A 12,500-nucleotide genomic window follows, 5' to 3' on the forward strand; every position below is an offset into this window, starting at 1 on the left:
TTCGCTCTCTCTCTCTCTCTCTCTCTCTCTCAGCTCTCTCTATCTAGGCTCTATATATCTCTCTCTCTCTATATCGCCTCGACGCACCATCCCTCCCTCCCTCCCTCCCTCCCTCCCTCCCATCTCTCCCTCTCTCCCTCTCTCCCTCTCTCTCCCTCTATCTCCCTCTCTCTCCTCTCTCTCCTCTCTCTCCTCTCTCTCTCCTCTTCTCTCCTCTCTCTCTCTTCCCTCTTCTTCTCTCTCTCTTCTCTCTCTCTCTCTCTCTCTCTCTCTCTCTCTCCTCATCCCATCCTCAGCCATATACTTCTAACTCCCCTCTTTCTCCTCTCCCCCCATCTTCCACCCCTAACTCGCCCCCCCCTTGGACCCCCCTGCCCATTTCAACTCCCCCACAGCCACAATCTTTTTCCCCCTCTTTTTCCTCTCCCCCCACTCCCCCCACCCCCATACCTTCTGTTACCATTATTTCCTGTCTCTTTTTCTTGTCTCATGTTTCACATTTTAGTTTTATGAAATTGAGAGCATAACTTAATATAGCAAAGAGGAAGTGTAATTTTTAACAAAATTTATGCATTCTTATGCAAAATTTATTTCAGGTTGCAATTAGCCGACATAGGATTGTGGCAAGATTTGGTCTTATGCACATGATTGGGACCAATCTGTGTATATGGCTTAATGTTTTAGTTCAGGAAACTAAGCATGAGATCATTAATTTGAAACTTGGCCATGGACAGCATCATGGAGGAGGTAAGAAAGTTATAAATGTGTTTTCATTTCTAAAGGACTTGGGTGTTATTAGACATCACTGTAGTCACATACATAGTTTCTTTCAAAAGACAAATTTAATGTAGAGCTAAAGACACCTGCACACCTTAAATACCTTGTGATGCATGTGGTATAATTTGACAAAAGAAAGAACCTTTTAGTTAGAAATGTGATTGAGGAACTAGCAAAGGCACATGTAGAATAGTGTATTTGTGTGTTTTAGTATAAGCACTCAAATTCCTTCATAATTTTTCACAATGTAGGAAGACCTGATATTAAATGACAGACTATTTCAATAGGGCATTGACATCATCATATTTAATATGATGAGACTATTAGAAAATGTATTAATGTTCATTGTTTTGCTCAAGGACTTCTGATAGGACAGATATCTGGTTTTAAGTTTTGAATATGAATATAGCATAATGGCAGACTAACATATATCCCTGCATAATGTACTAATGCTCTATACAGACATTATATGTATACAATATATATATAAGCAAATGGGATATCTGGACTGTTGCAAAGCATGAGGGACATGTCAAGAATATGGATGAACTTGCAACTTTTGGCTTGTACTGACCCTGAATATGAGCTGCTCTTGGATATAAAACAACAGACAGTTTTAAGCCTGAATATGCCCTAATTTTTTATATGAGGAAAGGTTCCCTAGTATGTGTCATAACACCCTTTCATTGGACAAGATCCCACATAAAACAAACAAGAATTTGAACTTTATTTGACCTCTTTGACAGTAATACATGAATCACAGACTACATAGGCTACCTATTGCAGATAAGATTAAGAATTTAGTTCTTTATTTCACAGAATGCTCCCTATTAAAAAAAAAAAAAAAAAAAAAAAAAACAATAGCTCTTCATCCAAAAGACACTTTTATATTCTGTCTGTTAATTTTCAGAGCAAGACTTTTTCGTCATTTCTTTTTGATTAACAAAATTTTATACTTTCAGTATATTTGATTTCTTGTCAAAATTTAATTGTATTATATTTTTAAACTTTTAGTGATTGCTCTGAAATCCACCTTTTTATACCTTTGCTCTTTACTGAAAATTACCTTTTTCTGTGATAGCCAGTATACCTAATTTCCTCGCATTGGTTAATAGTGGCTTATTAATTAGGTAGTTTCATTTATAAATATTAAAGTCTTATGTTGCAGGAAATCTCTGGGCTCTAATCTTGAGTGAAGGTGAGTTAGTATCATTATAGTGATGGGTGATGGTATGTGGTTCCTTAACCAGAAACCACTGTGCTTTGAAGTACAAGAAAGTAGATGTCATAATGAAATAATAAAGGATATAGATATATAGTAGCTTGAGACACTAGAGTAAGCAAAAGTAAAAAAAAATTGTTTCTGCCAGTTAACCTGATGCCGCTGGGGATGGATGGCATGTACATACATGCCATGCTGACTGTTGAGTTTAGTTTATTAATTGTTTTCACACTGAGATGGCTCCACAAGTACTTGATCACCAATGAGCCAATTACTAGTTCTACCCATCACCAGTTAACCCTTTTCCTTCATTCGGTAATATTTTCTTTTATCATATATTGCTGTTAGTAATGTCAATAACATTATAATAGTTATAATGTCTGTGATGATGATAACAGAAAACAATATTGGTAGCATTAGCTACAGAACAACAACAACACTTAGCAAAAACTCAAGGAAAGGGGAAATCAGGTGATGTCATGAGGTCAACTATTTGACTCCTTGGGACTAACCCTTGGGAAACCCATCTGTGGTGAGGACATTTCAAAAACAGTACATGAGAAAACAAAAAGTTTTCTGCAGAAAAGGGTTAAGTAGGTATTTTTTGATCACTGTGAGATTAATCTTTCAAAAATTATTATCTTACCTTTGTAAGTAACCAGTGAATTGATGAAAATTAATCTATACAGTGACTTCAGTGCGGTTGATCTTTGTTTTTTTTTGTGTTGATAGGGAAGCTTATCGAAATAATGTATATTTTCTTGTATTTTGAAATACAGTTGTGATATTTTTATAAGAAGGGAGAAGGTTTTAACTTTTTTTTTTTATCCAACACGGCGAATATTGGTGTCATGGAAAGCTTTGCATGTTGCTTCTAAACCCTTTACAAACCACGAACTGAATTTACTTTGTTTGCCTGTTTTGGGGAGCATGTCAGAGATGTTCTGTGTGGCTGCTCTTGTCTGTATATGTATGCAATGTGTGTTGGGTGTGGGTGTGGGGCTGTGGTGTGGATGCTGGTGTGGGGGGGTGGGGTGGATGCAATATATATATGATTATATATATACTATATAGATAAGATATAATATTATATAGGAGAAAAGATAGAGTTGATGAGTTAGATAGAGAGAGAACATACAACATACATACATACACACACCACACACACACACACACACACACACACACACACACACACACACACCACACCACACACACACACACACTCTCCACACTCACACACACACACCCACAACACACTACACATACAAACATACACCAAACATATTAGAGATATATATATATATATATTGATATATATACCGTATATATCTATATATATCTCATATATCTATAGTAGAACTCATACTATATTATGATATAGCTAGAGGTATATCCCTATATATATCTATATAGCATCCTATATAATAATCTATAGATATGGAATATATAGATATATATATATATATATATTATATAATATTATATATATTTATATATTATCATATTTATATATGATATATTTATATTATAGTATATATATATATATATAATGAATAGAGAATATATATATATAATACTAGATATATGATTATATATATATACATATTATATATATAATATATTATATAATATAATATATCTAATATATATATAATATATATATAATATATATATAATATATAATACATACATACATAACATACATCCATACATACAGACATACTATACATACATACATACATCCATACAAACACACAACACAACACACAAACCACACACACACACACACACAACAACACCAAACACACTACAAACACACACACACACACACACATATATATATATATATATATACTCTTATGTATTATATCTATAGATAATTATACACACACACAACACAAACACACACACACACACACAAACACACACACACAAACACACACACACCACATACACACACAAACAACACACATATCTAACTGTGTGTGTGAATGAGTGTGTGTGTTGTAGTGTGTGTGTGTGGTATGTATGTGTGTGCGTAGTGTGTGGTGTGTGTGTGTGTGTGCGTGCAGTGCGTTGTGCGTGTGCCGTAGCCGCCCGTCGTGTCGTCCCATCTTGTGTGTGTGTGTGCTAGTGTGTGTGTGTGTTTGTGTGTTTGTGGGTGTGGTGTGTGTGTGTTGTGTGTGTGTGGTGTGTGTGTTGTGATGTTGTGTGTGTGTAGAGTATTAGGTGTGTGTAAGTGAGTATGAGTTGAGTATGAGTATGAGTATGAGTGTGTGTGGGTGTGGGTGTGTGATCTGTGGTGTTGTGTGGTTGTGGTGTGTGGGTGTATTATATATAGTATATGTATGTACTAAGTTATTTTATTTGTGTATGCTATGTATGTGTAATGTGTATAGTGTGTTTGTGTCTGTGTATTGGGGTGTGTGGTGTTGTGGGTGTTAAATTATGTAACTACATATATGTATGTTTATATATGTAAATGTATGTATAAGTTTGTATGTGTATGTGTGTGTGTGTGTGTGTGTGTGTGTGTGTGTGTGTGTGTTTGTGTGTGTTTATATGAATATGTTAAAGAAGAGCATTGTATGTGCATATACTTTGTCTAAATTATTAGTATGAATGGATAGATAGTGCTTTATTGCCTGCTTTTATACCTGCCTGTTCTTTGCTTTTTCAAGCTTTCTTTGGTCCCTAAAATCAGAAAATGTATTATGGCTTAACTATGATAAGACTCCCCTATCATGATAAGATGTTATGCTATTGGCCACCTGATAATCCTCCACTCCTGAGTTTGCTGGAAAATGGTGGTTTTTCTCTTCTAAATATATAATTATTCATATTCGCTTGTTCTTTCTTGTTGATAATGAATATAGTTAATATAATTACAAAGTAATAACAATAAAGACAATAAGAATAGAACAAGCTTTCCATAAATCATGGAAAAGGGAAACAGGAGAGATAGATTGGACTCATAATTGACTCCTTGATGACTAAGCATAGTACTAGAAGCAATTTTATCTGATAACACCATTCATAAACTAAATACTACAGTGGGCGATGCATCATGACATGGTATTACTTACTGGTTCCAGCTCAGATGTGTTAATGAACTCTAAAACTAATATTATGGTTTTGTATATAAGCAATTTATTATCACTCTTAAGTGATGACTGTTCTTGTATTTTATCTAAATGAATGGTGATAGCTGAGTATGTATATATAAGAGTAATGTACATTCATAGCTGGGTAATATACGAGAAGCACAATCTTTGCTTCAACATTAATATATTGTACGATATTTATACCAGCATATTTAGATGTTCTTTTCATGCAAGTGCATATCTCTCTCTCTCTCTCTCTCTCTCTCTCTCTCTCTCTCTCTCTCTCTCCCCTACTCTCCTAGTCTCTCTCTCCCTCTCTATCTAAATATATTATAATATAGATATATATATATAATCTATATATATATATTAGTATCTGTCTATTCTCCCTGTCTATTTCTCTCCCTATCTATTTCTCTCTCTCTTTATTTATTTCTCTCTCTCTATTTCTCTGTCTGTCTCTCTATTTCTCTGTCTGTCTCTCTATTTTCGTCTGGCTTCTCAATCATCTCCTCTGCTGCCTCTCTATTCTCTGTCGTATGTCTCTGTCTCTTATGTCTGTCTGTCTCTGTCTCTCTCTCTCTGTCCTCTCTCATCATCTGAATCTTCTCTCTCTATCTCTCTCTCTCTCTCTCTCTCTCTGTCTCTGTCTCTGTCTCTGTATTGTCTCTCTCTGGTCTCTGTCTCTCTCTGTCTCTCTCTTCTCTCTCTCTCTCTCCTCTGTCTGTCTACTCTCTCTCTGTCTCTCTCTCTCTCTCTCGTCTCTCTCTCTCTCTCTGCTCTCTCTCTCTCTCTCTCTCTCTCTCTCTCTCTTGTCTCTCTCTCTTCTCCTTGTCTTCTCTCTCTCTCTCTCTCTGTACTCTCTTCTCTAATCATGCTATTACGTCTCTCTTCTCTGTCTATCTCTCTCTCTCTCTCTCTCTCTCTCTCTCTGTGCGGCTCTCTTTCTCTCTCTGTGGCTCTCTTTCTCTCTCTCTCCCTCTCTCTCTCTCTCTCTCTCTTTCTCTCTCCTCTTCTCTTCTCTCTCTCTCTCTCTCCTCTCTCTCCACCGTATCTCGCTTCTCATCTCTTTCTTCTCTTGCTCTCTTCTCTCTCTTGCTCTCTCTTCTGTCTCTCGCCCTCTCTCTCTCTCCGCTCTCCTCTCTCTCTCTCTCTCTCTCTCTCTCTCTCTCTAACTCTTCTCTCTCTCTCTATCTCTCTCTCTCTCTCTAACACACACACAGAGGTAATACATACAAAAAGACAAACATATTAATTGGCTCTTGCATGAAAGACTTCACGAAAGCATTTTGCCTCTTCTGTCTTACTAATGTTTTTCAAACTTCTTTGTCTTTTTGTGTGTGTATCTGATTGCCCATATCTATATATGTATATAAACATGGATACAGTATGTTTTGATACAAGAGACTATTATCTGTTTATAACCAGCAACATGATAATTCTCTTTACTGTTTTGATTGGGGGTATACCTTTCTGGTCAGTCTGAATTACTAAAATTTAAAGATTACTTGCCAGATGTAGATCTGTTTGGGAGTATTGTTTATCATTTCTTTTTGTCTTTGGCATCCTTTATATTTTAGAGATGAGTTTATAATTCCTTTTTTGATGGCTGTTAGAATGCAGTTATTTAGATCATCGTTTTGATTTGTCTAGGCTTTACTCATTTATATTTTTCTTTCTTTCTTTGTTCCTTCTCTGAATTGTCCTTTGTGTTTTTTCTTGTATTTTCTTTCCAAGTCATTAACAAGAATCAGACAAGAGGGTAAATCTGTTGATTTTTTATATATGAGCTAGATTGTTTTATTTGGTCAGAAATAGATGTCTAGGTAATATGCAATTCTCTATGCATTCTGTATTGTCTTGAAGAAGAATTTGTTACTCTATTCTTTTATATCACTTCTGATTTTTGGATTTAATACATTGGATTGCTAATCCTGTTTTATTTTCTTATTCAGAGTAGTTTCACTATCAACAGTAATTTGCAGAATTTGTACTTATAATAAACAATGGTATTTCTCAGCAATGACACTTATGATATTAGAAATAAATATTAGAAATATGGAGTTATTATTGGGGGTACTGAATTTCCACAGTATTGTTTTTCAGCAATCTCAGGAATATGGCCATTATTAAGGCAGCGCCCTACCCGGTTTTTCCGCTTCAGGGCTATTCTTGTCCGGCCTTCTATGATTCTTTGCTTATGCTCTGTTCCTCCCATCTCAATTTGTAGGGCCCTGTACACCTCTATTAGTGGCATGTTACCTGGCATCAAGAATGTCAACTAATTTATTCAGATAAGTTTATGAAAACTAGTAGATTATAGACATATCCCGGTGGACGTCCTTTGTCTTTAATGGACACTCGCTCCCGTGGGATTCTTCTCTCCTTTCGTCTTGTCGTATGCCGTCCCCTTTACCTCCTGTAAGTCTTCGGCCTTTCTTGTGTTGTTCCAGCTGGTGTGTGGACCAGGCAATTACTACGCTATTGTGCATCTTTCTTCTCTTATACACTGCTGTCCTTTATTAGAGTCTTTGGGTCACAGTGTGATAGACGAAAAGAGCCACTAGGCTGAGAGCAAAAAAGTCATAACAATATCATAAGACGCCAGAACGAAGCATTGCTCCCCTAACTAATATATAAAGAGGGATGAGCATAGTGTAAGGATGTTGGAATTATATTACACAAACACAGTTGAAACAAAAGGAAATGCATGTCACCCTTGCTCAGCTATGAAATTCACTGTGCTAGATCAGTGTTATAATTTCCATCAATATCTTTTTTTTTTTACCAATGGTTATTCATGCTCCAATGTCTCTCACCTCCAACTAGTTACTACCATGTTAAGAGGATAAACCAAAAAGTATGGGTGCACTAAGATTGACTTTGAACGCAAGAGGAACAACGCACGCAATGGCCCAAAATAAACATAAGAGCTTTCACATAAAGGGGCGGACTAGAGACATTAGAAGCTATGAGATAACATGATAGATAAGACTATAATATAAATAGAATACAAATAGATATGTAAAATATAACTAGTAACTATATATAGTACGGATAGAGTAGACGTAATGATATTATAACAATAACACGTATATGTATACATATAACAGTATACATATACATGTCCAAATAACATTCCACAGTACACATAATACATTAATACCTACAAACCACATGACACAGACCCATATACAAATAACTAATGACATACTAGTACCTACATACCTACAATCAACATAACATACATCAGGTATATATATAGATTATAGTATACATATCAATATCTATAATCTAGGACCGAACGCAATATTACTTAGTCTATCTCTATCTATATCATCTATCCACATATTTATATATATATACAGAAGATTATATATATGTATATATATATATATATTAATATATACATAAATATAGCAATACATACAAACGAGACCTATACACGTAGAATAAATATAGATATTTCACATAAAACAGATATATACATAACACCTAGAATATACCATACATCATATATACATTACATATATAACATACATAATATCTGAACATACATATATATATAATAACTTATAACTATACATTATTATATTATTACATCACATTCATTATAATATATACTACTATCATATAGTATGGACCACAGTACTACTATGTGATAATATATATAACATATATTATAATAGTTATAATATATATATATACTTTACTATAATAATAATAAATATAAATGTATATATGTAATATGAATATGATATATGTAATCTGGTTGATGTATGGTATGTATGTGTGTGGTATATATATATATATATATAGTCTATAATAAAGTATAAGATATATAATGTAATCTGTAGAACACTCTATGGTGACTATGTGTATATATTATAATATCCGATAACATATATATCATATATCATCATATATCTTATATATTATATATATATATATATGTTTATATATATAGAAAGAATATATATAACATAATATATATATAGATTATATATATGGATTTGAAATATATATATGTATGTATGTATGTATGTATGCATGTATGTGTGATATGTGTATATGTGATATGGGCTGTATAGTATATTATATATTATAATATATTATATATATATATAATCTATATATATATTATTATATACCATAAATATTTATTATACATGATATCATAGATACTAGAATAATATTTATATTAATACATATATATATTACTATACATTAAGATATATATTATATATACAATAATATAATATATATATATATATATATATATTTATATAATATACATACTATAATATATATATATTTATACATAGTATATATTATAATAGATATGCTAAACATATTATATATATATATATATCTTATATATATTATATCTATAGGATATTATATATATATTATATATATAAATAGTATATATATATATCTAGGTTAAAAAATATAATAGATAGCTATATTATTATATGATATGTATGTAGTGTCATGTTGTAGGTATGTATATTGATTTATAAGGATATATTATAGTATATATAGATATATTATATAATATCTATTATATATATATATTGTATATATAATCTCATTGTATATATAGTTATATACTAATTATTATATAATATATATATTATGAATTATATATGATAGAATATGAGTATGATACATATATATATTTATAATAGACATTATCCGTACAATAGAGATAATCCCTTAGAGCAATAGGATATACCAGATATATAAGTACTATATATTAATATCTCTATATATAGATAGATAGATAGATTAGATATTAATCGATATATCTATATTAATAATCTATCTACTATATACTATATATAGATAGATAGCTAATTCTATATATAATAGTAAATATATATCATATAGATATTAAGAAGAATATAATAGATATGTCAGATAGTAGACAATAGGGTGATGTAGATGGTATAGATAGAGTCAGTAAGATATAGAGATCGATATATAGATATATACCGTGAGAATATTATGTATAGTAATAATACATAGATTATGATATAGTGGTAGATATATATGATATTATATATATATTATATATATATTATTATTTAGATATTATAATATATAAGAATATAATATATAGACTAATAAATATAATATATATATATAGAATATATATATAATATATATAGAATATACCTATAACTATATAGATATAGTAATCTATATATTTATCTATATATGGATAGATATATAGGTAGATGATAGATAGATATAAATTATATAGATATATATAATATGGTATACATATATATATATCACACACACATACAGTAAGACTACACACATGGACACACACATACACACACGACACACACACACACCACACACACACACACCCACACACACACATACACATGCACACACACAAATACCAATGCACACAACACAACAAACACACACACATACACACACACACACATACACACAGACACACACAAACATACACACACGACCAACACACACACACACACACAAACACACACACACACACGACCACACACACACACCACACACACACACACACACACACACACACTCATGTATGTATGTGCGTGCGTGTTTGTTTGCTTGCATTTATGTATTTATGTATGTCTGTATGTATGTATACACCTACATATACATATATACATAAACATACATACACACACACGTCTATACATATCTATATCTACATCTATATCTACATCTATCTTTCTATCTATCTATCTATCTATCATATATATATATATATATATATAAGATTATATAATATATATATATATTATCTATATAATAGAATATATATATATATTATATACTATATAGATATATATATAATAATTATTATACTTATATATTATATATATATTATATATATATATATATATATATATATATATATATATACATTATTATATATATATATATATATATATATATAGATAATATATATTATATATATATATATTAATAGATATAATATTCTATATATATATATATATATTAATTATATATTAGAGATAATATTTAAATAAAAATATAATATATATATATATATATATATATATATATATATAGATATATATATATTATCGTCTATATTATATATATATCATATATATATAATATTTAAATAAAAATAATATATATTAGTATATATATCCATACATACGTATGATAATATGTATAAATTAACAAAAGTATAATAATTTATCTATAGATAGTAAGGATCTATTTGTAAATAAAATAGATACATATGATATAAGAGTATATATTATCATGTAATCTATATAGTTATATATATATTAATATATATATTATATATATATTAATATATATATATATTATATATATTTACTATATATATATAATTATATATTATATAATATATTATATATATATATATATATTTATATATTTATTTATTCATATATAAATGTATATATGTCGTGATTGGATAAGAATAGAGCATAAATAGCTTTGTTGCTTATTTTGACTTTCAGCTAAGAATAATGTTGATGATTCAATAAACTCACTAAGATAATGCATGCATATAAGCCAACTTTAACCTATAAAGAAATATTTAGGATTTGTGAAAAACTAATTTGTGAAAGACTAGTTTGATTAAAGTCTTTTATCCAAATGAATAGTAGGTTTCCTCTTTACTATGTATAGATTAGTAATTTTGATCACTAGTGACATATAGAATGTGTGATACATATTAAACTGAATAGTTCACTTAAGGCTACTTAAAGTATGTAAAATTTTTCTTAGGAGACTTACATTGCAGTTATATTTCTGAAAATAATTCAATATTATGCCACAGCAGGTAGAGGGAGCAGTGCAACCCATCATGGTGCAAGCGGTGTTGGTCATCATGACGATGCTGGAGCCATTCTTGGTCACCATGACGATGACAACAGTGATACTATGGTTAACCACACACTTTTCAATGAAACTACACATGCACCACATGACCTACATGATCTTCATAAGGTACATTATCATAAGGTATACGTTGAGAAAGGTATATAATCTCGAGATGTGCATGGTTAATCTGAAGAAAAGGGTTTAGTTTGCCTAATTGGGTATAGCAGCTGTCCCTTTTAGATAGAATGCAATAAAAGAATTAGTCACCTTATCTCCATGCCAAGTAGATGTTTTCTTCAGACATTACATATTAAGAATTAAGGTTCAACTTTATTCTAGGAAAAATATCTGATATAGAACTGGATAGGATGATTATGGTTGTTATATGAATTTAGTACCCACTTTATAGCTTTAGTTATTAATTCTTTTTACTGGAATATGCCAGGTTGCAAATGACAGTCACAACATTGTGAAGAGATCATCAGGAGATCATCATGCCT

General features: G+C 30.8%; 1 protein-coding gene across 3 annotated transcripts in view; it reads left to right on the forward strand.

Moving 5' to 3' along the window:
- Positions 1 to 12,500, forward strand: part of LOC119573067 (proton channel OtopLc-like) — a 16,098-nt gene that overhangs the window by 1,513 nt on the left and 2,085 nt on the right. Inside the window, exons 2-5 of one of the 3 annotated variants that reach the window (XM_037920068.1) lie at positions 597 to 747; positions 1,946 to 1,975; positions 11,960 to 12,126; positions 12,446 to 12,500. The exon at positions 12,446 to 12,500 is cut by the window's right edge and continues 105 nt beyond it. In XM_037920068.1, the coding sequence (XP_037775996.1) occupies positions 597 to 747; positions 1,946 to 1,975; positions 11,960 to 12,126; positions 12,446 to 12,500 (403 nt within the window). Of the gene's footprint in view, positions 1 to 596; positions 748 to 1,945; positions 1,976 to 11,956; positions 12,127 to 12,445 lie in introns of all 3 variants that reach the window. The other 2 variants (XM_037920069.1, XM_037920070.1) reach the window with 2 other exon arrangements.

This window comes from Penaeus monodon, chromosome 5 (assembly GCF_015228065.2).
Source record: "Penaeus monodon isolate SGIC_2016 chromosome 5, NSTDA_Pmon_1, whole genome shotgun sequence".
Lineage (NCBI taxonomy): Eukaryota > Metazoa > Arthropoda > Malacostraca > Decapoda > Penaeidae > Penaeus > Penaeus monodon.